We start from the raw sequence: 27,387 nt of genomic DNA on the forward strand, positions 1-27,387 counted from the left end.
GAAAAAGAATGCATGCACTTATATTCCTTCTCTCCCCACCCTCCCTCTTTCTCACACTCACCCCTCTCACTCACCTACACGCTATCAAACAGTCTGCATCAGATCAAAGCCGGTGCTGTCTCCCCTCTACTCCCCCATCACCCCCCCTCTCCACCGTGCTCCCTGGGCTGTAAACACTATCCAAGCAACGGCAGCCTTGAAGACACAAAGACAAGTAGCTGCCTGACACCTGACACTAACTTGAGAGCACTCACGTGGTCTACCTGGGAAGAAAACACACACACACACACGCACACACACACACACACAAGGCTAGGCAAACTCCTTGCAGTAAGAGAAAGTAGCCGTGCAATCAACCCCCCCCCAATGCACACACTCCATCCAACCTCACCTCCGCGCCCACCCCTCGCCCACCAACACCCACCCCTCCGCACACAGCCAAAATGTCTTCCCCACCCCTTCCCCCAACACCCACAAGCACCTTTTCCAATCTAAACTTGCCAAGAGTCGACCTAAGTGTGTGTGCATCTGTGAACACACCTGTATGTGCATGTCGACAGATAAGTGCACTCTCAAATGTGTGTCTGTGTCTGTATCGGTGCATGCCTGAGCTGTGCAGCGATTGAAGGCCAACTCAGGTATATACTCAGCGGAAGTAAGTGAGACGCATGTGGCCGGTGGCGTCAACCAAGGTGTGTGCTCTGGCTTTTCATGTGAAACCACCTGAAAGCCAACAAAAGGTCCCTCTCCTTCACTCCATCCCTCCCCCCCCCCCCCCCTCCCGTCCCTCTCTTCCTCTCTGCATCTCACAGTACAAAGGAAAGGAAAAAGCAGCAGAGGAAGGGGGATGAGGTAAGGTAGTGAGGATGCAAGGGTGGGGCGGGCAAGGGTTGGGGGCAGTTTTATCAGTTTTATCCCTGTGTGTTTCTGCGGGTCACAGAGTTCAGCAAAGCACCTCATCACAGACTGGAGAGATAGAGTCCCTCACCTCTGCTGGAGCATCAGAGGTTTGTGTCCAAATTAGAAAATATGCATTTCTGTCACCTGTATTCCCCTCCTGATCCGTGCATGCGTTTACTTATCACCATTGCTGTATCTCATTTGTGGTTTGGCTTCCTGTCGCCACTGGCATGTGCGTGTCTGTTGTACATGATTGGTCATATGATCTGCGGATGGAGATTACTTTTGAGAGGAAGATAAAACACTGGGTTCAGTTTTAGTTCAATGTGGATCTAACCTTATGAACTGCAAAGTGTTGTGGTCTTGAACAGGAGATGCAGCTCAGGTATCACAGCATTGGCAGGACATCAGTAAACAGGAAGCCCCGCCCAGCCAGCAGCAGAAATGGTCAGTCACAGGGATTGAATGGGGATGAAGAGGAAACAAGCTTGTGAAGACAGAAAGCAGCAAAAACAACAGAGTCAATTTATTCCGCCCATATTGTGTCTTTAATAAAAATTCAGATGAACTCACGATTACGTCACCCTTTTCCCTTATTTAAACTTAAAGGTGAAACTGACAGAAATACGGTTTTCTGGCAAAACAAAACTTCTAAAATGTTAATGCTTGACTCTATGTGAAAATGATCTCTTCTCTTATTTTTGAGTTCCTTAAAATATTGAGTTTTTCTATCGTAAAACCCCAATGCAACGCATTAGACAAAGTTTTATTGAAAATACAATAAAAGACATTAAAATACACTTTATGTCAGAGCTGGTTTTGAAGATTTTGAATTTTGGGTGATTGTAAAGATCAAGTACACCAAACACAAAATGGTCCACAGCATGAACATGACCCAAGGACAGTTGAGTGATGCAGCGTCGCCTCTCGTACAGAAACCAAATCAAAATATTCCTGCCTCATAAATTCAAAAGCATCACTTTACCAACTGTGAAACAACTAATCAGTTTGGCCTAAATTAAAAGCATTTAATAAAGGACAATAGCTTATTTAATTGCAGTCAAACTGGGTTATATATGTTCAATGATAGTGGAAAGGTATCAGGGTAAATTGTTTTTATTTTTTTACCTAAGTAAAACGTAGGCTGAAAATAAGGGGACTTTAGTGAAAAACGAAGCGGTGACATGAAACACCATGAAGAAAACATGGCAGTTATTTTCTTTGTCATGAATCCGGTGCTGATCGTGCCCGGACAAGTTGAGTGAATTCGCCAATTAGAAGCTGACAAGTGAGGAAGAGGTTGTGGTCCATCAAAGATGCTGCAGTGAAGACGTTGATTCCTTCATAGCAGTCCAACAAACTAAAATTGATTAAGTTATGCAATCAGACAGTGAAACAAATACCAGGCTGATGGCTCCTTATGCATCAGGATGTCTCTCAGTCACTTCCTGTGGCACCAAGACAAAGCTTTATTGTGTTTTGATCTGTGAACTGCTTGTTTTCTCTACAGTTTGATATACGAGGGTTAATATGGTGAAATAGGCTGACTGAAGCCGACGAGTCTGCGCCTGTAGGATACCAAAGACAGAGATGCTCCTCTCTGTTTGATGCTCTTCTAAATGACGCCATTGGCAGTGCAATCGTGTGTGTGTGTGTGTGTGTGTGTGTGTGTGTGTGTGTGTGTGTGTGTGTGTGTGTGTGTGTGTGTGTGCATGCTTTGCAGTCGATTTGCAGGCGTGCTTGTTTGGTTGTGTGACTTTTATACCTGCATGCTAAATGCTCTCTATTCAAGTTTATTGACCTAAAAGTACAGCAATTAATCTAAAGTGTCTAATCAGGGCTCTTTGTGTGTGCCTTTGTGTGTGCCTCATTTTGTAATTAAGGGCAGATATATTCCTGGTTAAGGTTCGTGATAAGATGCGAATTGTGGTTAAGATAAGGTAATGGTGAGTCATGAATTGGTCATGGTCATAGGTTTTTCAACGCTGTCCACAGTGAATGGAAGTCATTCCTAACTCATGTTTGCCGTACTTACTTATATATTTGTGAGGACCACTTTAAGCACAGACTGAGGACATTTTTGGAAAGTGAGGACATTTTGAGCTGTCCTCACTTATTCTATGGACTGTTTGAGGGTTTAAACTTGGTTTAAGGGTTAGGGTTAGAACTAGGTTTAGGTTAGGGTTAGGCATTTAGTTTGAATGGTAAGGGGCTAGGGAATGCATTATGTCACTGAGTGTCCTCACTAAGATAGAAGTTCAAACATGTGTGTGTGTGTGTGTGTGTGTGTGTGTGTGTGTGTGTGTGTGTGTGTGTGTGTGTGTGTCTGTGTGTGTGTATGTTCACGTGCACTTGTGAGTGCATGTGTGTTAGTGATGAATGCTTGTGTGTCTTTGTAGTCATACCCAGTTCTGCGTGATAGCATCAGCAGTGTCGGTGTGGAGGGAGACTGATGTGGAATGTTAACAGTGACTCAAAGTATTGGACTGTCTCCACACAGTCTCATCCATGCAGAACCCAGATAGCACTGGCAGGAGACTCAACACAATGTAGTGAGAGATGACGAGAGGAGCCTCATTATTGTCTGTTTCACGCCGGCCTCTGAGAATCCCAGTCATCTGTAAAGAACACAGCCGCAGTTGACAGATTACATCTATTAAAAGGAGAAATGAGGCAGCTGTCAGGTATAAAACGTGTCATCACTGACAGCATGATTACAATAATCTTATAAAATCATAACATTATGCTTTGTGATCTCATCTTTATGAGAGCCACAGTTGAATTCCCAAATAGGTGATGATATGGCGCCATCTACAGACAAAAGACAGAACAGCATCAGGACAACAGGTCTCTTGACTCATTGAAAGATCCTAATGCACTGATCTATTATATATATATATATATATATACATATGAAACAGTAATTTGGACAGTGATTTGTGTTTAATATAGATGTCAGTGTCTGCTTATATTAACCTAGTGGGTGGGTGGGATTTTATAAATTTTAGTAATCTATTTAATGTGTTAAATACAAATATGCTATATTACATTACACATGACTATTACATGTCTTCTATCATTTCCTTTCCAGGATATTATTTAGTGTTAGTTACAAAAGAATCCTAAGAAAAGTACCATGTTTTAAAACATTGTTACAAATATTTTTAAATCACAATTAAAATCTGAAAAATAATCAATAGATAATGGTAATTTTAATATTTTAAATCCAGTGATGAAACTCCCCGTTTTTTGAACATTGGCGATACAATTATCAATAATATATTTATAAATAACATTTATGATGGACTGCCTTATCCTGAAGGATTCAAAATGCAGCACAGTATTGATTATCACAGGCTCCACTCAGTCACACAGTTGATTTACAGCGCGCAGAAGGTTTCACAAAGACATTAACATCTAATCTGATGATGTGAGACATTTGTTAACATTGTGAGGAGGAATAAATAAATAATAAAATCAGTGATTATTGAATTACATTTGAGCTTCTTCATTTCATGGTCGTGTTCTTGTCACGACTTACGTTGACACTTGACTCATTGATAAATCGCTGATGTTATTCATTATACCTGTGCTTTTCATATTGTGACAATCTAAAAAACATACTGCTTCTTTTCATTTATAAGATGCAGTAAATGTGACTTTTATACAATCAGTCTGAACTTTTTACAGACCTCATCTAATAAATCATCAGAGCCAATCATCTGCATGTTAGGAGTTTGACGACGAGTAACCAAACACTATAGCACAAATCTGTCACCATTACATAATGCAAGTTTGTTCTTCAACCCACTCCGGACTTATCTGGCTCTCAGTTTAAGGGATCCTCATCAAAAATGTTGTTTATATTACACATTTATGTGAAAAATCTGTACACATATATTCAGTAGATATAAAAAGTCTACACACCCCTGTTAAAATGGCAGGTTTTTGTGATGTAAAAAAAACTGTAACTTCTACCTAGATAAATCTAGGCAGAACTTTTTCCACCATTAATGTGACCTTTAACGTGAACAATTCAATTGAAAAAACAAGCTGAAATCTTGTTTCAGGGTGAAAAAAAAAAAAAATAATAATAATAATGTGGTTGCATAAGTGTGCACACCCTAAAAGAGTGTCAACTCAGTACACACCTTCCATCTTTTACAATTACTCTAATTAATCCTAAATAAAGTTCAGCTGTTCTAGTAGGCTTCCGTTAGAAAGATGAAAAGGAATTTCACCTTTCAGCATGACAACGACCCAAAGCATACATCCAAATCAACCAAAGCATGGCTTCACCAGAAGAAGATTAAAGTTTTGGAATGGCCCAGCCAGAGCCCAGACCTGAATCCAATTGAACATCTGTGGGGTGATCTGAAGAGGGCTGTGCACAGGAGATGCCCTCACAATCTGAATGATCTGGAGCCCTTTTGCCAAGAAGAGTGGGCAAATATAGCCACGTCAAGATGTGTCATGCTAATAGACTCCTACCCAAAAAGACTGAGTGATGTAATAAAATCAAAAGGTGCTTCAACAAAGTATTAGTTTAGGGGTGTGCATATTTATGCAACCAGGTTATTGTAAGTTCTTAATTTTTAATTATTTTGCCTAAATGATTTCAGTTTGTTTTTCAATTGAATTGTTCACGTTATAGGTCACATTAAAGGTGGAAAAAGTTCGGACAGGATTTATCTTTGTCTCATTTGTTTACATCACAAAAACCTTGCATTTAAAACGGGTAGACTTTTTATATCTACTGTATATACATGCATATTTGGTTAAACAAATATCAATAGGGGTGTCTGCCAAAAAAGCCTGGTTATTTTCTTACTGTAGAACGAAAAATAAAATGTTAGCGTTTTTAACATGTTGGATAATTGAGGTGAAGAAATTATTTTTGTAAAGCTTACCTTTACAAAAATACTACCACTTCAATCGGCTGCTGTTTGAAAAACTAAGTCTACTTGTTTACAAAGAATGTGCTTTCTCAGCCTGATTTCTCTCCTCCATTAGTCCCTAGAATTTTGCCTTTCATCAGAATTCTTCTACCATGTGTTTTCTCTTATTAGGAGGCATTTTAATGCAGGAGTGGAGTTGTTTGTTTACGGCTCAGCATCAAAGGATTCCATTTAGATTGCAGTAGGTATTGTGAAATAGTCGACTGTCCAATATCAAACATATCTAAATAGAGTCTTTAACTCAAATTTTTCATATTAATCACAACATTTTAAATCACAGGGATTCAGCGTTAGAAAACAATAAAACACAGCTAAGTCCACGGGGAGTTATTGTGTGGGTGTATCTGTGGTTACTTCTGGTTTTGATTGTTAAGCAAAATTTCAAATCACAAGAGCTCACATTCCCATGATCACCAAATGCCTTGTCCTTTATTCTTTGGTTCATATTGTGGCCTGTGAAGCAAAGGAGAAGTGATAAATATCCGATAGCCACTCAGACAATGACTTGACCTTCTGTGGAAAGAGGAAGCAACTGTCCTGCCATAATGTCACAAGCTCTGTTTCCAGAACGGAAAGGCTAACCATAAAGTCCTGCACACATGCTGACACAGGTATAATAACTCCGCTGGAGACTCCTAAATGTGCAGAAATCACTGCACAAAACCCCCAGGTGGATGTAGTTTCTAGGAGTGCAACACTGATCAAATACTAACTATTGACTTTTGAGTGTATTATCAAGATATGTCCCTTTTGGAATTTTTCCTTTCCTTTCTGATGTACTTTTTCCAAGATGAGATTTTTCTTTTTCAATGTAGCCCTCAAATCCCAGAGATGTGAACTTAAGTCAGGCTTAAGATGTGAATTTGAGGACATGTTGATTCTATCTTAGAGCTCTAGGCAGTTTTTTGTCTTAATACAGCCTCACAGAGCTGCTATCGCTGTAGACTCTGAAAGCACTTTCACATCTATCTTGTTTGGTCCAGACCTTCTTCTTCTTTTCAATTTAGTCTGAACCAAAATAACAGAAGTGAAAGGTGCCTTAGACGAGACCAGACTAACGGTCCAAAATTTACCAAAATTTAGGAGGTTTCAGTTTGGGTTAAACTAAACTGTGGTTTGATTCATTTGCAGTGTGAAAACACTTTTTGGGATGGTTCGGACTTGAGGACAGATTGCAGGAAGTGAAGACAGGATTAAAGAATAGGAGAAGAAAAAGAAGCAAGGACGTTCATTTGCTTATGAACCAGTTCATTGATTGTAGCCCTTCAACTGGAAAGACGACTCTTTGCTGTGCACTTTGTCTCCAACTATGTCCTTAAACCAATCAGTGTTAAGTGGACAAGTGTCACATAGTTGATGCTGACAGGACGTACGTATGTCAGACAATAGTCTTTGGTCTGCTCCCTAAAATGTAACGTGAAACCAAAACCAACTGCATCAGTTGTAGATCTATTAACAAAGACATGAATCATGAGTCTTATTTGTTGTTGAACTAAAACATATGTCAGATTCCATGTTGTAGGAATCTGCAGAGCAGTTTTTTGTTTTGTTTTACTATACCCATCACAGCTTTTCATGAGTTCTAGTAAAAAAAGAGTTGCAGACATAATAATTATATAGGCTTTATAGCATTTCCCTGTTGGGAAATAATGGCGTCCTTGGGTCTCTTGTAAGGGGCTATATAAATTCAACTATTATTATTATTATGGATTCGTAGGGTCAAGATAAAGACCAACTTGCGTCAATGACTTAACGAGTGCTATCAGTATTATTTACGACAAAAAGGGCAGAGGACAGCAAAACATTTGGTTCTGTACTGTTAACATCATAGTTCACCCTCTGAAAGAGTCGTGTAAAAGCAGGACAACACACAGATGTTACATGTGACTTTGTTGCTAATGAGGCAACACAGTTCAGATGTGGGAGGCCGACATAAAAGCAGGCTATTGTTTTCCTCCAGCCTCCCTTCATCCCAACAGATATGGAGTGGAGGTGTGGGCCCTCAGCAGGAGGATACACTGTGATTCTTGTCAAGCTGCACACAGAAATATGCTTCGCTGTGTGTTTGTGTGTGTGTATTCGTGTGAGCGTGTGTATGTGTGTGAGTGTGTGTGTGTGTGTGTGTGTGTGTGTGTGTGTGTGTGTGTGTGTGTGTGTGTGTGTGTGTGTGTGTGTGTGTGTGTGTGTGTGTGTGTGTGTGTGTGTGTGAGTGTGAGTGTGTGGGCTTTCCTCTGTGCAACAGGGGCTGATTTCAAAATAACTCATCAAACACCCACAGGCCCTTTATTGTGTTCTTTGGACACAAGAGGGAAAATCTCATGGAGATGTTTTATTTTCTCCTCAGTGCAGATAAAACTTCACTCTTTCTCCACTCCTCTTTGTCTGTGCTTATCTTGCTGTGAAAACAGATGATATATGTACAGTCTTCGCACTCAAGTTTATGTTATTCTGATAAGGCCCATGGGTTTCTCTGCATGTCTGTGTGGTTTATGAGTGTTTATTGACTGGAGGACACGAGCGGTGTTTCGTGGGAATGCAAATCCCACCAGTTCCCAATCCAGCTCCTTATCTCCAGTATTCACATATGAGTGATGTATATTATCCTGCTGTATCCCAACCAGTTGACCGCTGCACCATTTGCAAATGACCTGTGGAAAGGTTAAGATGAGTTAGAATAAAAATCCCGAAAATGAATAAAGCTCTGCGAAGTAGTGCCTATAATGAATCAAGCGTTACTTGCAAATACATAAATACTACTAAGGTGATGGTGCAAGAAATTTGAGCTTGGAACCAAAAATATAGAATAATATTTTTTTTTTGGTGAGAATTCTGGAGAAAAAGACAGACCGAAGTGTGTGAGAGCGACAGGGCGGCAGCAAAGGTGATGTTTGAGGTCAACCTCAGGTTTTGCATACTCGCTTGTGTCTCTGAAACACGGTGCGTATGCCAGCACCATGGCACGTTCAACTGTCTCCTCACCTGCCAGATTGTTCCCCTGACTCACCTGCCCCCCACCCGGGCCCTGCCCATGGGTGTGAACATCAAACACTGCTTCGGCCTACAATAATTCAAATCATCACCATGTTTACCACCAGAAGAATACTGTCCATTCGCTAACTGCGATAACGGACTGAAGAAATGACTGTGTTTACCTTTGCAATGCAGCTCAATTCAATATGTGATTTACATGCGAAATAATAATAAAATCAAAATATTACTCAGTCCAGTTATTCCTCTGTATATGTGCCATATAGTTTAAGCACTTATCATTTGACTCACACACAAGCATGCACACACACCCAAACACAAACACAGGCGTTGGGGAAATTCCCTGTAACCTGCATGTGTACTGGTGATTTGCGTATGTTCACTAATCTAGGGGGTTTGGCTATAACTGTAAACCCACTACACCTGGACACACACATGCTCGCGCTCACACAGCACATTACCCATCACTAACTGATGACCGTGGGTGATAAGCCACGCGAGTGGTGCAACCCCCTCACACACTGATGGTCAGCGGTCTTTGTTTGCGTTTCTGTTGCAAGTCTTTTCAATTCACCTGCCATTCTGTGACCGTTAAACATCACAAGTCACTCAGACGCACAACAGGTAGACAGCTGGTCAAATGTCTCTCTCTCTTTCTCTCTCTCTCTTTCTCTCTCTCTTACACACGCACACAAAGACGCTGTTGATATGCTCTGGATTTTAGCATATAGATGTCAAGAGGTTAATAAAAGGAAATAATTTACTCGCACAATAAATATTGTTATATAAGTGATGTTATACCATAATATTGTGTATATGCTACAGTAAGTAGTAGGATATATGAGTGATTATGTTATGTGTTGGTATGATAATATTTTTTCTCACTTGAAAACAGCATCAGACCCCAAATCTCCCCCTCCCCTCTGTGTCACCTATCACTCCTTTATTTTTAGACGCAAACTCTTATTTTTAGCTCAGACTTCCCCTCTCGTCCCCGATAAAATGAATGGACAATAAAGCCAGGGCCAAAAAACACAAATCAGATAAGTTCAAAGCCTGCCTGGCGTGGTTCAGGCGGCAGTTCTCAAATTGCACCGCCTATCTCTCCCTCTGTGTTTCTGTCTCTGTTGCCTTATCACCTTGTCTTAAGGCTCCAGGTGCAAGCCGAGTTATTGGAATTCTAACTGTCACCTTTTTTCAGTGAGCGCTGAGGGATTTTCCAAACACGTTAAGCAAGTATTTCATAAACCTCTTGACAAATGTCTTCATGTTTTGACAACAAACTTCTACTAATACTACTTAGATGCGAATATTCACACCCTCCCAATAAAAACTATGATACATCATTCTTACACTATTGTACATTAACAAATCAAGCATTAATGGACAAAGATTTAGCAGCACCTGAAGGTTTGATTTTTCTGTTACTATGGCAGTTAAATGTTGTCAGTATTTGTGCTAAACTAAGCTAACAGAGTGATAACTGTAGCCTCACATGGTGGTGGAGGGGTATCAATCTTCTTCTACATTTAAGCTTAATTAAGAAGAAGAATAAAATGTGCAACTTTTTTTGTTGGTACTTATTCTTTACTCTTGTTGAGGGTTAAGATGTTGCACCTTGTTAAACCTGCATGTGTGTCAAGGAAGTTAGACCTACAAAATCTATTTGGCACAATGTCAAATTCGTACAGAAATGTGCCCGTGGTGTTTGTGTCACTGACTCCACGCAGGAGAACCCGATGAAAGATATTACCATGGGGTGTGGTAATCTCTCCACTTATGGAAATATTTCTTCAGAATTTAGCTGTGTAAGCAAATATTAGGCATAGTTAATTATGTTGACCGTAACATAAGGGTTATAGTCTTCTCTTTTGTATGACTTGCAACCTATGTGTTTGCTTTCATCTGCTTTACATACAGTAAAATATATACAGCTAGGATCCTTAGAGCTAAAAAAAAATCTGTATGACATCACAGGCACCAAGTACGGGAAACGCTCCCGGTGCTTCACGGAAGTTACGTGTTCACCTCGCTCGACAGGTTTACAAACCACACTTCTTTGGAAGACACATTCGCAAACAACTACAGTTCAAGATTCGATTCATGCACGAATCAAAACAACAGTGGAAAAATTGTGCTATTGAAATATGTACTTTTCCAGATGGTCAACCTGTCACAGTGCAGATAACGAATCACTGCCGCTCTTGGCTCAGCTGCTGCTGTCCTCTCTGTCAATATTCTGAGTGTCACAAATATGTTTGATTGAGAACCCCCACAATTACATGTACACGTGTACTAATTTTTAAAGCACAGTCCAGAACCAGAAAGAAAAAGCAGTGTATAATACCGGAATGGTACAAAAACCTGTAAAGAAAAAAAAGTAGCTGCTGGTAAACTTTGATATGTTCCCCTCCCTTGATCCTCCATATATCCTTTTGTGCTCTGATAGGTTTACAGTGTAGGAGCCAGTAGTGATATTTCAGAGTGATGAATTGCTACTCTAAACCTTGACTATTTGTGAAGTTAGTATTGACATTCCTGTTAGTTTTAAGATGTTATCTTGTTGAGATGACAGCTCGGGAATAAAACCCAGGTTGTAAATATCTGCAGCCTCTCCTTTATATATGCTTCATCAATCACCCATTTCCGAGGAGGTCACAGGCTACTGGCACTGCTTTTGGATTTATAATGACACTGATCATCAGGCCATAAACACTTGGTTTTTTTTATTAGTGATGTTTACAGCTGTTTTGTTTTATTTATTGAGCTTACATTTGATCAGTCAACATGTTTTTTCCCAGCATGCCCTGCAGGCAAATGCTCGAGTCACTGTCCTTAGAAACTTCTGCCTCGCAGTGAAAACTTGTTACTCTCCCTCAGACTGTTTACATGCTTTTTTTTATTTGCTGCTGGATTCAAATAAGATATTTCGCTGGATAAAAAAAAAAAAACGTCAAGGTTATTTTGCAACATTTCATACGTCAATTATGAGAGCAGGTTAACCTCACAAAGAACAGGTACAGTGTTTGGTAAATGGACAGCTCCAGACATTAGCCTTTATTGTTTTACTGTTAACAATATGTTTTCATCTGGTTGAAATAGCTGAAATGACAGGTTTGACTAGAAAGTACATTCAGCCGCTGGCAAACCTTTGCCTCAGGCCTGCAGACATTCATGGTTTGGTGATTAAATGTCACCTTTGTTTGGAGCACTTAGGACTTTTATCGGAACTTCAGATTGAATTAGTGCCTCATTTGGCTTTTGTGTTCATTGCATCTCTGACGTCTGGATCGGGGTTGTCCCCTACAACCTCAGCTTAAACAGTGTGGGTGGATGTGTCATGTGTCATTTTATTCTCCAGCATCTTTGCCACTTCACTTTTAGTGTCTTTGTGTCTCAGCCTCAGACCAGTTTGGGGAAATCCCTCAGCCACACACACCCTGTGAAAAAGAGACACATCCTGCACTGCCAGTTGTGTACTGGAATCTACGTCTACCATAATAACACACGCAACATCAACAAACAGGAACACGCTCGCTCACAGGGAGCAAGCTTATATCGAAAGTGAACAATGACTGACGTCATGTCCTGGGGTGTGATGAAATACCTGACAGTGTGCTATTCCACTGTGGTTTGTTAAGACAATGTCATTTAATATAGCAGCCCTCAGTTTAATTAGGAAGTTGCTTAAAACGTACGTAGCTGCAGTTACAGAATTGACCCTGGGAAGTTTTAGAAGGGAAACTTCTACATGCTAACTAGGCCCTTTTCCAAAAAAACTGTTCTACAAATGTGGTGGATTTTGGACGTGGATAATCTGAAGTCAGGCGATTATATGGCTGTTGCCAATACTTGATGATGAATACGCTTCCTATACTGTCGGCACAGCTGGAGGAAAAAAACAATGCAGGAGCTATAGACGTGACTCGTAAATACAGTGCATCACAAATATATGCACATATAACATTTAATAGGTTGTTTATTAATAATCTGTAATGTAGTTGTAAGCAAATATAGCAAAGAATACTGATGAAGCTTTTACCTAATTTAACTCCTGTGAAGCATTCATTTCATACAATCATACAAAATATATTTTAATTGGAGAAGAATACTGTGCATTAAATAAACACCTAAAATCTCCTTATATCTGCTTACAATTACATTATAATGTGTTATTATACATACATACATCTTATGATAAATAGACAGGCTAACATAGTTAATATATTACTGTTTGAAGTTTAAACGTCACAAATGTCATTACATTTTCCTCATTTGATTTAATAGAACATTTACTTAATGGAATGTAAGGAGTTATATGTTGGCCCTGGTGCGCCGGCCACCTGCGTCCAGGGCGTATCCCGCCTCTCGTCCGTTATCAGATGGGATTGGCTCCAGCTCGCCTCAAAATCCCCAAAAGATAAGATGGATGGATGGATGAGTTTTTTATTTTAAGGTTTTACACACAAATTTGTCAGCATCAATTTGAGAACATGGGAATATTCACAGTAAATCCAATGTTTGAGTGTGTGGGTGTAGAGGAAAATACGTCAATATATATTTTAGATATCACTGCATATCCATTTAAACCATAAAGGTATATCAGATAAGTACTGCACTATTCTGTGTTTCTTCAAAAGTTTAACATGTTTTAAATCTTTCACTATACATAATCCCTTTGTAAACAAATTAAAGAGTGTATTATATTCAAAGCAATATTAGACAAAAGACAAGATGAGCTTTTTATTTTTTAAGACACTCCCACTCTAATGATCCTCCTGCTCAGAAGAGGGTTGGCCAAACGTGTTCAGAGGCTATAAGAGCGCTGACGTGGAGGTGCGGCGTCACACAGGTGAGCGTTCACATTCTCATGCCTCCACTCTCAGCTGCCTGAGGACGCTGCTTCACTGCAGACACAGGAGTTCACCTCAGACGGTAAAAGGTACAGTTCTTCCCTTACACTGTGCTCATTCATTCATTTGACTGTAAGTTAGAGAAACGCTTGCGACAGCATCTTTCACTTCTCTGTTCATGCGAATTCTGATTCTGGTGTCTCATCACAGTGTTCTCTCTTCACAGATTGTCCTCAAAGTACTTTGACAGAGATGGATATAGTGAGTCATTTGAGTTTTTAGAGTTTTTGAGGAGTGGCTGGTGTAATTGTGTTTGTTTTTATTCAAGTCATCCAATGAATATTATTTAGAAACAATAATGGAACAGTGTATTTCACTTGTTCTCTACTCTGAACATATGATCTTGTTAAGGGAATAGTTTTTAACCCAAAAAAGAAAATTCACTCTATCTACTAGACACTATGCCGATGGAGTTTTGGACTTTCAGGGGTAAACAGCTTTGCAGCCGAATACAATACATTTAAGTAAATGGTGAACGATTCTTCAAATGTCCTCAGTGATCCATGCACCACCGGGGCTCTAGAGGTGATCACATTGGACATTTAGGCAAAAAACCAAGCACTGTAAATGACGCAGTTTTAAGTCAAATTTGAATGTCGGGGCTTACGGACACTTGCATGACACCACAGGAGCAGTGTGGAGGCATTTTATGTGTTTTTCTATTGTTTTTATACAATTGAAGAATAGGTCACCATTTACTTAAATTCTAATGAATTTGGCTGCAGCACTGTTTACCCCTGAAAGTCCAAAAGTGTCTTATGGACTCAAAAACTTCACCCACCCCTCCATCTACTTAGTGCTAGGTAGATATTGAAGGGAAAGGATTAATTGTTGTCGTTAAAGCCACACAACGTGGTCACCTGAATGTTGCATGAGATGCTTAATGCCAACAGACTTGCATAAATTTGCCAGTCAAACTACAATACACAGTTGCAGTGTTGCTGCCGGGCTCATTTCCAACACACAAACAATACAACACACAGTTAGGATCAGGTTCAGTTTCATAAACTTCGCTGCAGCCTGAGTGTGTGTGTGTGTGTGTGTGTGTGTGTGTGTATATTTTGGTGAAACTATTCTCCATGGGGAAAAAATGAATTAATTGAATCAGCATGCCAAAGTATGTCTGATGCGTCACAGTGCTGAGCCCAATAACAACAGCAGATGTGTGGCCTAGTAATAACAACACCTCAGGCTGTTATTGATGGGACATAAATGCCAAACATTACACAAAAGTATGCCTGGCTGCTCACATCGCACAACATACAAGAAAAGTCAGTGTTTGTGTGATTTCTAATTCTGTTGTGGTCCTGTTCTGTTTCTGTCAGATGGCCTATGTGACTGAGATCCGGCTGAGTGGAGGCTGGAGCGGAGGGGCTCCCTCCTCCTGCCCCGAGGTGGAGCTGGAGGTCATCGAGGAGTACCTGCAGGAGCATTCACTGGAGGTCCAGTCTGCACACATGCCTGCCTCACCTCAGAGTACCACGGGGCCACAACCGCACACACTCCTCCACCAGGGCGGCAGGATCATAGGTAAGCGGTGGTGGTGATGACTGCAAAGAGGATGCTGGTCCCTTTGTGTTTCTGTGTCTGTTATTTGACGGCTGTTTCCTTCCACAGAGAACAGCTGGTCGGGTCAGCATGCTTACGAGTGGCACTGTGGCTCAAACACTCCATATGAGGAGTATGAAGAGCAAGCCCCGCCTCCAGCCTGGCCGTGTCCCCATGACAACCAATGGGTGAGTTCAAGGACCTCAAACTCTTTGCAAAATTAAGCGTTATTCATTTCAACTGATTGGATTTATCCACGATCCATGAAGATTTTGACGCTGGTGAATTATAAATATGTTTTGTATGTGTTCAGGACCACATCACGTATTCCTACGAGGCCCCTGCATACATCGACTCAGACTCGCAGTCCAGTTGCTCTCAGTACCAGGAGTACCAAGATTCACCATCACCGTCGTCGGACAGGGAGAGCGGGAAGGACAGAGACTCCCTGACTCTTGCACCATTTTCAGGTATAAACACATTTAATACAAAACTCTCAGCAAGGGCTGTCGCATATCCTGATATTACCCCTTTCAGTATTAGTATTCTATTGGTAGTATTTTTTTTATTGTTTTAGCATAATTGATTGGCCGAAAATTAGAAAAAAAACATAATAAGCAAACTTACGAATGAAATTGAGGTAAAAATTGGATAGCGAATTATTTCGTCTTACTGAAACTCTGACAGGGTGACCCTACTCTGAACAGTCCACCAACACACACATAACTTCATTGTATTCGAAGCTTCTCTTTAAACACTGTTGGTGTAAAGCAAAATGCTTGTTCCCACATCTACGAACCTGCATGAATCATGGTAACCTCATAATTAGAATTTACATCCCTTTACTTCTCAGCAGGAAAGAGGAAGGAGCGGTTGTTCCAGTTCCTGTTCGAGATGCTCCAGACGCCGTCCATGCGCAGCTGCATCTGGTGGGTCCAGTCCTCCTCGGGCACCTTTCAGTTCTCTTCCCAAAACAAGGAGCGCCTGGCGCAGGTCTGGGGCCGACGCAAGGGGAACCGCAAGACCATGACCTACCAGAAGATGGCACGGGCGCTGAGGAACTACTCCCGCACCGGCGAGATTCAGAAGGTGAAGAGAAAGCTCACGTATCAGTTCCAAGAGAAGACACTGAGAGGCCTGCGAGGAGACTCTAACAGAGCGTAGGAAGCGTGGTGGCGAGCCCATGAGAAGAAGCACAGTGGATATTCATAAACAAAACCTCTGTGGATGTCCCTTTAATGTCCTTTCTTCTGATTCATGTCTAAACAAATGAATACTGAGTATTTGAAAAGCCAGTCGGAGCTTTCTATAGATACAGAACCATTTAGGAATAGGTTCATATCAGGACTGGAAATTATGATACTGGCACAATGATGCAAATCTATGTAAATCTAAAAGGTTGTTACGTCATATCTACTTTATAAGTAGAACTTAAATAAAATACAATAAACTTTAAAAAAAAAAAAAAAACTTGTTTTTGTGCTTGTCTGTATTTTTGGATATTTTGATATAAGTTCATACAAATGAAGGTTCTGTAAACATCATATTAAGGTAAAATTATCTTTTTAAAGATGACTAAAATCAGAAAAATATTTCCCGATGATGATATACATATATTGTCAATCCATCCATCTGCAGTTATCTGTCTATCCCTCTAAAGAACAAAGGCATCCTGTGTAGTGCATATCAGCCGAGCAAATACAGATGTGCTTGTAAACTGAAGCAAGGGCACACACACGCACACACACACACACACACACAACCAAAATTGTATGCAAAGTAAGCATGCACTGAAAAAACCGCCACCATCAAAGACTGGTTAATCAGTAACATCAGAAAAGTCCCTTCACACAAAAACAGTAAACACACTGAACATATATGAAATGGAGAGGTCATACAGACGTTGACACGTATTACAAATTACTAAACATCAAACACACATGGACTGAGATCCTGACTATATATCCTGATGTATTTCAAGGCAGGACTTTTATAATTTTGGTGATTATATATATTAGATTATAAATAATGTAATATTGGTAATCATCAAACTATTGTTCTAATATTATGTATTTGCAGTAATGAGAAGTGGAAAGCAGAAGTGATTTGGTTCTTTTCTCGAGTATTTCAATTTAACCCTGATGCTTCTTCGACACCAGGAACTGATCAGTCCCGGTCAGGTCGCCTGGGCGAGGGTGTCTGTTGTTGAAACACCTGATGACCCCAGGTAGTACTACTGAAAATGGAGATTTAACTTTTAAGACAGTTTATAAATATATATGCTGATCTGATAGATCAAAATATCACCGGTAAATGAATAAAGATATTTTAAATTAGCAGAAACTATTAGAACTATGCAATCCTGCTCACACATGAATGCATCAATGACCAAAATTCAATTATGTTAGACTTTGGATGAGACTTTTTACTTTTGATTCGGTTAATACAGTACATTTGGCTGATAATGTTTCAAACTATAGAGTTATACTTGGAGTCTAGTTCTACATTGAGGTATTACTTCTTTAGGTCAGCTACTTTAATCAATAGATCTCAGCAGGTCCTTCACCACTGGCGCTGCACCAGTCCTCTCCTCTATAAGGCCACAGAGTCACAACTGATCAGAGTGGGAACCAGATTTTCACTCACTGATTGAATACAGATGGTGTCTCCATGGAGTGCACGCCTGTTCTGGGTGCATGTTTGCATATAAAAAGCATCTGCTCAATACTTTTTATGGTCATTTGAAGCCAAGAGCTGAAAGCAGAAAAAGACTGTCTTGACAAACTCGGGATTATGTTGGATTTCGCTCTGGAATTTGCTGCATCTGTCCACGACCAGAGAGGAAACCTGCTTTATCAAACTTCGTAGTTGCTCTGTCTTCCCCGCTCTCCATCCTCAGTGATGGCTGAGTGGAGCTGGGTGGTTTACACGGTAGTTGAAGTGCTGATTTCCGTGGCCTGTTGCTTGGGCAACATGTTGGTGGTGTGTGCGGTGTGTGTTGGCCTGCGGGATTCCCTCCGGGAGCCTACCTTCTGCTTCCTGGTCTCCTTGGCAGTGGCTGACTTCCTGGTGGGTGTGGCTGCTGTGCCCCTGGCCGTATTATTGGACGGCTGGGTGAGGTTGACCCCGGACCTGTGCCTGCTCCTCAGCTGTGTCGTGCTCGTGCTGACGCAGGCCTCGGTTCTGTCATTGCTTGCTATCGCTGTGGACCGATACCTGCGGTTACACATACCACTCAGGTGAGGTATGAAACACTGGTTTACAAGTAAAACAGCTTTATGTATCGCATGCTTGCTCAGTGATTGGTTGAAATAATCACCTCTTCCATTATTTATTTTTGCCTGATCCCTCAGATACAAATCCCTGGCCACACAGAGGCGCACGTGGTTGGCCGTGTCTATGTGCTGGATACTTTCCTGTCTACTGGGGTTCACCCCTCTGTTTGGCTGGAACAACTACTCCTCCCTCACGTCTGATTCCACCAATGCATCCTCCTCTTCCCCCATCTCGCCACCATGCACCTTCCTCTCTGTAATTTCTCTCCCCTTTATGGTCTACTACAACTTCTTAGGTTGTGTAATGGCACCCCTGCTGGTCATGACGCTCCTCTACATTCGAATCTTCTGGAGCCTTCAGGGCCGTCTGAAGGACAGCTGTCCCCAGGCCCGGGCCTCTCTGCTCAGGGAGAGGAGGCTGGCCTGCTCTCTGGCTCTGGTTCTCATTTTGTTTGCCAGCTGCTGGATTCCTCTGCACCTGATGAACTGTCTGCTGCTGTTCCACGGCCCGCAAGCTGTCCCGCGGGGGGCGCTCTATACAGGCAGGTGACAGTCCATCCACTTCCTGAGTAGGTTTTTTTTGATACACCACTTTATCACAGATCACAATATACTTACGAGATGAAATATCCATTTTCCCAGGTATCCTCTTGTCTCATGCCAACTCAGCCATCAACCCTGTGGTCTACGCCTATCGCATCCCAAAGATCCAGCAGGCCTACAGTCAAATATGGAGGCGATTTCTCCTGAGGCTCAAATGTTGCCATGGGGACGAGCAGGTTCCTCGATCAATAACAAGCAGCCTGACCAATCACACGGAGATGTGGGGTTCGGGAGGGAAAGCCACACCCTGAGACAGAACTGCAGGGTCGTTCTACGTACAGTATGTTTGAGGATGTAGTTTGTGGAACTCACTCAAGACAACAGGTTTATCACAGAAACATATTGGGTGAGGAAATGCAGGCAGCCTGTGATTGTTTACATTTCTAGAACAAATGGAACCCTGCATGTCCCAGTCTACCCATGACATTCATTTTTCTTTCCCTAATCTGCAAACTTTATTTTAGTCAGAGCTATCTCCTATGACTCCACTAGAGGGTGGTCTACACTAACAAACTTGAGAGCTGTTGTTGTACACAAACCATGAAACCATCACAACACAGTGTCTGACAAACAGACGAGTTAAAAGCCTCATTCACTGACATTTGGACAACTGTTTTGAAGCAAGTATAACTTTTATTGAGATGTACACATATCTTAAGACAGCCACATGACATGTTCAATCAATTTAACACTAATCCTTTGCAGCACATGTGTACCTGATCCTTTTTATTTCATATGGACGAATAAACGTGATACCCGGGCCGAGATGAGAGTGTGTTGAATATTGATGAGTGTTAAGCGAACTCCTCAGGGAAGGCAATAGACTGTATAGTTATCACCTGAGCAGGGTGTAATCCCACCCACCAAACTATACAACCTACTACCTCACCCTGACAGAGCCCAAATCGAGGACACCACACGGTCTCCTGCCGGGGAACAGGACACCTAATTTACCTGCTCAAGCAAAAAAAACACACAAAAAAACAATGCCTGTCACGATGCATTATTTTATTTGCCGCGATTGTTTGGACAGGGTAATTGCCCATCTGGAGATGACAGTCGGCGAGCGGCTGACTTAGCTGTCTCCTTGGGAAAGACAGTAGATTGTATAGTTATCTCAAAAAGAGGTTACACAACCCCACAACTATTCAATCTACTACCTCAGCCCCAAGGACAGCATACGTGTTCCTCCAGCAGCGAAGATCCTCGAAGGTAAAACTCCTGCAGTGGCACAGAGAGAAAGAGACAGAGAGGATTATCCTAATTAAGTCGTATTTTCTGTGAAACACATGCAAGATAAAGCAGGGTAGGATTCTTACTTAGAAGGGGAATTTCCCTAACATTTGTAATCATGTTTTTTTTTCGTTTTTTTATCTCGGTGTCTGACTCTTTGTTTTCATTTCAAACGGTTCATGGAAATGATTCAAAAATCACCACGCATGGCGAAAAACTGCTCGTGTTTCGTGACAAGTCTTCAACTGCCAAGAATCGTTTATCACTCCACAACAAAAGAAGACCCTCGCGGATTTTGCATATTGGCACATCCTCACCAATCAACCGAGCCTCCTTTTATTTTTTGTTGCTGCAGAGCCCAATGTCTCTAAATTCTAATCCGTCCCATTAAAATGAATCAAGACAAATAATTTAACGGTGAGCAGACATCGTATAGTGAGAGCACTAATGTGTGAAAGCCCACCAAACAACTCACTGGCTTCCTTAGACTCTGGCATGTGATCGAAAGAGAGAAAGAGAGGGAGAGAAAAAAAAAACGGCACTGATCGACTCTGTGCCAGGAATTCGTTTCCGTTTTTGCCAAAAACTGAGCTCATTCCGGTGGGCTATCCCTGTGTAGGCTGGCTGCTGCATCTCAGACGGAGGTACGCACACAGATGCCTGCAAATATGGCTTCCACCAGCTGCCTCCGATTGAATACAAGGATGAGATTCTGCCACCCCCCCACCCCCACCAATACACAAAATGGCGTCTCGTACTTCGGCCATTTTAGGTCTACTTAAAAACACTATAAGGTCCACCTGTCAGGTTTTTGTCCTTAGCATGTTGTCTCATGAAGAAAGTGCCGCTCCTCTGTGATGGACAATCAGGCAAACACTGAGCCGACAGACCCAGACGACAAACTGTATCACGGGCACTGAGAGAGAGCTAAACGTTTCTTATAAGACAGCTGGAAAGTTAACAGTTTTACTTTTCAAATTTTGGTCCAACTAAAAACTCATCACTGCGGCACCCTCGCTGAACAAGTAGATCGTATTTTTGTTCTCTAAATTGAATCATTAAAACTGTTGCTATTCCTCAAAGACCCTGTTTGAGGCAGAGGTCGAGATGGGTTAGCAGGTTAACATGGCAGCGAGTAAAGGGTTAACGAGTGCCAGACTAAATGCCAGAGCTGGGCCTCAGATAGACGGAGAAGGTACACTGCTAGCATAAATTAGCATACGGCCACAACCCCTGAGACTTTGGTCCAGACCGACCCATAGTTAGCATGCAGTAGACCCTGCTAGTCTGATTACAGAAGACCAGACAGACAGAAGGGGGGTGGGGGTGGTGTTGGCGTGACGCCCAACTCTGCCACCATGCCAGCGACAGATCTACGAGCTCTGTTTGTTCGCCAAGAAACAGCCCCCCCCCTGACTGGAGCTGCGTACGGAGGACGAGGGGTACAGTCTAATAATGATATGACACGGTGCACTTGGGGGGGGTTTTGAATTAATAAAGATTTAACAGGACATCCGAGAGGGGCCTCGAATTAAAAAACAAAAACATTTAGAAATTAAATTGTCGGGGGGGAATTCTGTGCTTTTGGGTTAATTACTAAAAGACATTTCCAGCCCGACTGTTTTGGAAACACTGAAACCAGACTCGGTCAGTCATGTGAGCTCCACCAGGTGCTGTTGTCTGCGATAGTGGACTTTGTCTGTGGCACATAAAAGGGGCACTCATGGCTCTGCTGGGGCAAATCATTTTCTCAGTCAACAGCTCCAAAATAAATCGACCCGAGCCGCAGTGTGAGGGCAGCTGAGAGGATCTTAAAGAAAAGGTGGAAATGTGTCCTATAGAGTCAATCTGGTCGGCCTATCAGGCGTCTGTCTGTGCATCTGTCGCAGGACTGTGCCTGAATGGTTGTAAATTCACATGAGCAGTGTTCTAAGTAAGCCAAGAGATGTGGACCTTGTCCTCTCTTGTCCTCTGATAACGCTGCTCTGCCGTGACCAACCAGGATATGTATTTCTAAAGACAATTTCCTGCTTGAGTATGTTAATCTTTCTCTGGAAGACAGTTGCTCGTGTTTCTTTCGGGTTTTCCAAGAACTCTAGTCAGCTACGGCGCTGGGAATTTGATCTTTTTCAATGAATTTAGAGCAGATGTTTGACATTTCATTTGCTGTGTCTATAAGGTCAAACCCGACACTTTATATCAAAACACTTTTAAGCAAATGTATGTGTTTTCTATTAAAAAAAAAGTTATGATGGGATAACTGATTCTGGTCTTTTGCATGAAAATCTAATCAAAATGGCTGCCAAACAGGATTATCAGATTGTATTAGACATGTTTAACAAACTTCCAACATCAATCTAAAACTGCTGTACTTTCTAAGCATATACAAAATTAAAGTGGTCTCTACTGCAGCAACAAATATTTAAACAAATAAAACGCTTGCCAGAATTAATTTAAAAAATATCGTGTAAACGATAGGCCCAGGCTTCCTCTCCTCCGCCGTGAAAGGACGCAGGAGTCATTGGATTTACTCCTTGCCCAACGCAAAAGACATAAACACACAAATTAATTAGCAAATCCCCAAACGCACACACACACACTCACACAGCGCACTGAGATGCCAACTAAACTCCTCAGGATGGAGCCGATTTTTTCGCAGGAAGCAGAGACAGGGAAATACCTATTGGATTGCCTGGTCCCCTCGGTCCACGAGACAGGATGAATGCTTGGCACAGACACAACGGAGGGGGCACGAGACGATTGGTACAGGTTCTTGTGTGTTTCTCTCTCTCTCTCTCCTTCTCTCTGTCTGTCTCTCTCTCTCTCCATGAGCTTTGTGCCAAGAATGGGCAGTGCCTGTGTGCCAGGCAGAATTTCAATGAGGGAGGAAGGAGGTGGTGATGGTGAGCAAAGAGGAGGAGCGGCGGGGGAGCCGGAGTTGGCAGAGGAAGTATGCCGCACAATAAATGGCAGGATGAAGAATTCCCACACTTAAAAAAAAAAAAAAACGGTCTATTGCCCAATCCATGTCTTACTCATGTCCAGACTTACCCCAGAGAAAAAACAGTGTGCAGGCATCTGGCAAATACAAGAATCAGGACTGATCGTCAATAGAGCGCCGCGGCTATTTTATGGTACCTTCTTTTCACCTTCCCCTTCTCCCCGAGGAATGCATGATTCCTACATTAGAGGATGGAGGACAAGGAGCGCCGCGCCTTCTCCGTGCCCACTTGGCTCGGTGCCCGCTCTGATGTTCTGTATATCCTCATTAACCAGACGCAAGCACACAGGGGCTCAAGCTCACATGTACAGTATGCTGAAATATGCTGCCATATGCGTGTACTTACACACAACCCAACACTAGTAAACGCAACAGCACGGTGGTTCGGCCTGTGAACATGAATTGAGCTCAGCCCGTCTTATCCTGAAGAAATCAAATGCAAACACTGGCAGTCCTTCGCCATCAACTTCTGTTTTGCAAGATAGAAGGCTGAACACACAAATGTCGGCCTCACAGGCATGAGAGCAAGGTAAACATGCAGGGCAACGTGTCCGATGAAACGATAGTATGACCCAGATAAGGCAGGCGTATAAGGGAGCCATTGTGTTGACTATTACAGTGGCTAACAATCACTCCAGCCTTAGATACACTCAGGGAAAAGTGGAGCATAGTTAAATAATCAATATCAAAAATCCAATTTTAGATTTAGACAGAGGCTAGTTTGTCGCCAAATTAAAAATGGATTATTAATTAGTTTACTGTGTGTGTATTAGTCCCTTAAAGAGAATGATGGATACTTGATAAAAAAGATAACAATTTCTGAACATCAGTGGTGTATTAGTTACACCCACTAACCACCCAGATGGCCGGTGACCTGAATGCAGAAATTACGTATATCAAAGGTGTCTTTCCTCCTCTTCATCTCCTCTCTCTGTCCCCTCTCCTCTTTCTACTTATCTATGCTTTTGCTAATGTGCTGATGAGATGTGTGGTTACCATGGTTTCAAATGTTTCCGACAGCTCAGATGCCTGGCCTGGCATGTTGCTACACGCCCACGTTATATCATTCACTAATACCACACGGAGCAGGCCCTACACACACTAGCAAGCAAACACACACAGATAAGGCACAAAAAAAATGGCCGGGTCTGCTGGTTCAAAGTGCCTGTGCGTGCATATTTGTGTGCATGTATACAAAGCGTATGTGTGTGAGAGTGCAGAGACGGTGTAAACGAGGACGAGGCAGCTGCAGCTTCCTGCATGAGATGAGAAACTTCCTGTTGCCTCGCTGCAAACGGCGGCCGGTCAGCCAAGATATCAACCAATCAGCTATGCTGAGGCTGAATGCAGGAAGTTAGCCTGACTGCCTCTAGGAGAAAAACTCAGAAACATTATGAGGCAACACGATAAGTTCATCTGAGGATAAGAGAGGGGCGGGGACAGAGCTCTCCCACTCCTGCCTCTCTTTCTGTCTCTGTAACCCTTGTTCTCTCTATTTTTCTCCTGCTTCTTCTTTCTCAACATTTTCCTCTCATCGCTGTCACATGTTTCTATCGTAAAAATAGGTCACTTTGGTTCTGTCGTTATTTGTATGAATTAAATCATCGCTTTAATGCCAAAGCTGAGTGATCTGAATGAGAGAGGCTGATGCAGACGAGTTAGGAGTAGTTTACCCACGACTTGTGAGGGGTATGTTGAAAGGGTCTGCCCATATTCACTGTTTCTTAAACACGTGGCACGAAGACGCCATCTTACCACCAACCCTTGTTTAGATCAGGATACAGTGCTGGCTATGAGCAGTCCACTCAGATTCCTAATACCACAAACAATTAGTGGATATTTCATGTTATTTAATCATTATTAAATTTCCCCTCTAAAGGTTTGATTTGAATTATCGACCGAGTTGTCGGTTAATCTCCATAATTCGCGGGCACAATATGGATATTTACTTTTTACATGATGGTGTCCTGGCTTCACCTATGAGGCTGTGATGAAAATATGCAGAGTAATCTGATTAACATGTTGTTTTTTCCCTCGCAGCTGACTAAGTTACACATCGATCAGATAAAGGCTATTTGTTCGAGTTTATTAATTTTTTCTGCTTTTTTAAAGGTCAGGTCAGCCTCGAGATGAAAAATCAAACGCTTTTTCGGATGAATATGAAAGTGCGACGGACGAACAGCAACTATGAACTGCGATTTTTGCTCGACAATCGGTTTCCTCCCAGCGTTGTGTATGTCTGTGAACTAACACGGTCAATTTCAGTGTCTTCCTAAATTGTAAAGTATCATATCCTACAGTAGCCGGTGCCGCAGTGTGTCAAGACAAACAGTACACTCGCCACCTGTTAACAAAGTGTCACACCTCTGGATAAGGAGAGATAACGTCTAACGTACAGACACACATATGTTTCTGTGACACCGCGAAACGGGTTTTCATAGCGTGTAAACAGTAAGTAAAGGAAACAGCAACAGAGTAAATATTGCCCTCACATTACCTATCATAGCGGCTCTAGATGATAAGAAACCCGCCAGGAGCCTCACTTGTCCTGTGGGTGCAGCTTTTCAACACAGGTTAGCAGCTAAGCTTACACTCACCTGAATGTTACAACAGCTCTCTGGCTCGGGAGTCGCTCTGAGGTCAGCGAGTAACCGAGGAGGCCTGTCCTTCCTCCTGCCCGTCTACAAAGAGACACCTGTTCAGTAGGAAAAGCCACAGAAAGACTGTTTACCACCCTGTCCGACCCTGCTGTCCTAGAGCAGAGCGAGAGAGAGAGAGAGAGGGGAGGAAGAAGAGAACAGGGAAGGGTATAAAGGGAGGAGCAGAAAGGAGATGGTCAGCAGGGAGTCATGGAGTCCCTCTGAGCTCTCGAAAAGTTTCTCCTGTTATGTCCATCGAGCCAAAATGGCGGCGAGCGGAGTGCGGCGTGGCACCCGAGGACGGTAGACACGTTTACAGGAGGAAAACCATGATGAAGGACAGAGAAAAGGGCGAGAGGGACTACAGGAGAAAGATTACAGGGCAGTGAAAGAGATGCGAAGGGGTGTCGCAGGATAAAAAAAGAAAAATACCTGGAGCCTGTATGTGAGCGGCGAGCTGGGCCAGAGGACTGGAGGAGAAGAGGGCCGTGATGGCGGGAAGAAGGGAAAAGAGAGGAGCATAGCACACCCTCTGAGAGCTACACCCCCTTCCCACAATCCCCTCCTACTGGCGTGAGTGCGTCTGTCCGTACACAGGGTGACAGAGGGACGGCTGCTCACACACACACACACACACACACACAAGAAACACACACAAGCCACAGTGTCAAACACACTGAGGACAAGAAAAAGAGATCAGTTCCAAAACAGACTCACAATGGACTCACGGTAACACACACACACTTACAGTTGCGTATGATCACAACGGAGGCAAGCGGACAAACGCACGGACTCAGGACAGTTCAAAACACAAACACACACAGAATCAGTTCGCCAGCCTTTGTATCGCCCTCTGCTCTGCCCTGTGCTGTGTTTGCCTCGGCCCGCCTGCCCACTTTGGCACCGCTGCCAAGAGGGAAGGAGAGAAAAAAGGAGGGGAGGAGGGAGGTGTAGAGACACAGAAAGAGGAAGGGAGGGACATGGTGTAGCAAGAGAGGGGGAACAGAAAGAGGCGGAGTCAGATAAAAAGAGTTAAGAAAGACAGTGAGAGACAGAAAGACAAGAAAAAGAAAGAGAAGAGGCATAAACTGTCCCGGGCAGAAACGGGACACTGAACCGTGGGACGGCCGCTGGGTGCACTCTGAGAAACTGTATCTTAATCATCCAACATCCAAAATACACGTCTCGCCTTGTACTCAGCATTACAATCCTGCAGCAACAGACAGATGGCGAGAGAGACAAGCAGATCCTGACACTTCTGCCATTTTGTTCTATCCCCCCATCTTTTTTTTTACAACCGATACATCAAGAAAACCCAACAAGCTTTGA

General features: G+C 42.5%; 2 protein-coding genes and 1 long non-coding RNA gene across 4 annotated transcripts; 2 read left to right on the forward strand and 1 right to left on the reverse strand.

The window, feature by feature from the left end:
- The first annotated feature begins 13,710 nt into the window (after window positions 1–13,710).
- On the forward strand, window positions 13,711–16,707 carry LOC133005662 (transcription factor Spi-C). Of its 2 annotated transcripts, none has more exons than XM_061075410.1 (6): window positions 13,711–13,788; window positions 13,926–13,960; window positions 15,085–15,289; window positions 15,377–15,495; window positions 15,621–15,777; window positions 16,161–16,707. In XM_061075410.1, exons 2-6 carry the CDS (start codon window positions 13,952–13,954, stop codon window positions 16,469–16,471), a joined length of 801 nt encoding a protein of 266 aa, XP_060931393.1. In that variant the 5' UTR covers window positions 13,711–13,788; window positions 13,926–13,951; the 3' UTR covers window positions 16,472–16,707. The 2 variants fall into 2 exon arrangements, with proteins under 2 accessions (XP_060931393.1, XP_060931394.1); XM_061075411.1 differs by having other exon boundaries at window positions 16,164–16,707.
- Window positions 16,708–18,208: 1,501 nt separating this feature from the next.
- On the forward strand, window positions 18,209–19,436 carry LOC133005018 (adenosine receptor A3-like). Its single transcript, XM_061074605.1, has 3 exons — window positions 18,209–18,546; window positions 18,661–19,124; window positions 19,225–19,436. Exons 1-3 carry the CDS (start codon window positions 18,209–18,211, stop codon window positions 19,434–19,436), a joined length of 1,014 nt encoding a protein of 337 aa, XP_060930588.1.
- Window positions 19,437–19,798: 362 nt separating this feature from the next.
- Window positions 19,799–26,918, reverse strand: LOC133005504 (uncharacterized). The gene is made up of 4 exons (XR_009678374.1): window positions 26,807–26,918; window positions 26,491–26,671; window positions 26,017–26,114; window positions 19,799–20,406 (listed from the first exon to the last, which is right to left on the reverse strand). It is a non-coding gene; the product is annotated as an uncharacterized LOC133005504 (long non-coding RNA).
- Between the last annotated feature and the right edge of the window lie 469 nt (window positions 26,919–27,387).

This window comes from Limanda limanda, chromosome 7 (genome assembly GCF_963576545.1).
Source record: "Limanda limanda chromosome 7, fLimLim1.1, whole genome shotgun sequence".
NCBI lineage: Eukaryota > Metazoa > Chordata > Actinopteri > Pleuronectiformes > Pleuronectidae > Limanda > Limanda limanda.

Bases quoted from the DNA above. Each gene is read 5' to 3' on its own strand.
- LOC133005662 (XM_061075410.1), top strand. The intron at 15,290-15,376 runs GTAAGCGGTGGT...TTCCTTCCACAG, and splicing joins CCAGGGCGGCAGGATCATAG to AGAACAGCTGGTCGGGTCAG. The intron at 15,496-15,620 runs GTGAGTTCAAGG...GTATGTGTTCAG, and splicing joins GTCCCCATGACAACCAATGG to GACCACATCACGTATTCCTA.
- LOC133005018 (XM_061074605.1), top strand. From the start codon at position 18,209: ATGGCTGAGTGGAGCTGGGTGGTTTACACGGTAGTTGAAGTGCTGATT. The intron at 18,547-18,660 runs GTGAGGTATGAA...CTGATCCCTCAG, and splicing joins CGGTTACACATACCACTCAG to ATACAAATCCCTGGCCACAC. The intron at 19,125-19,224 runs GCAGGTGACAGT...CCATTTTCCCAG, and splicing joins GCGGGGGGCGCTCTATACAG to GTATCCTCTTGTCTCATGCC.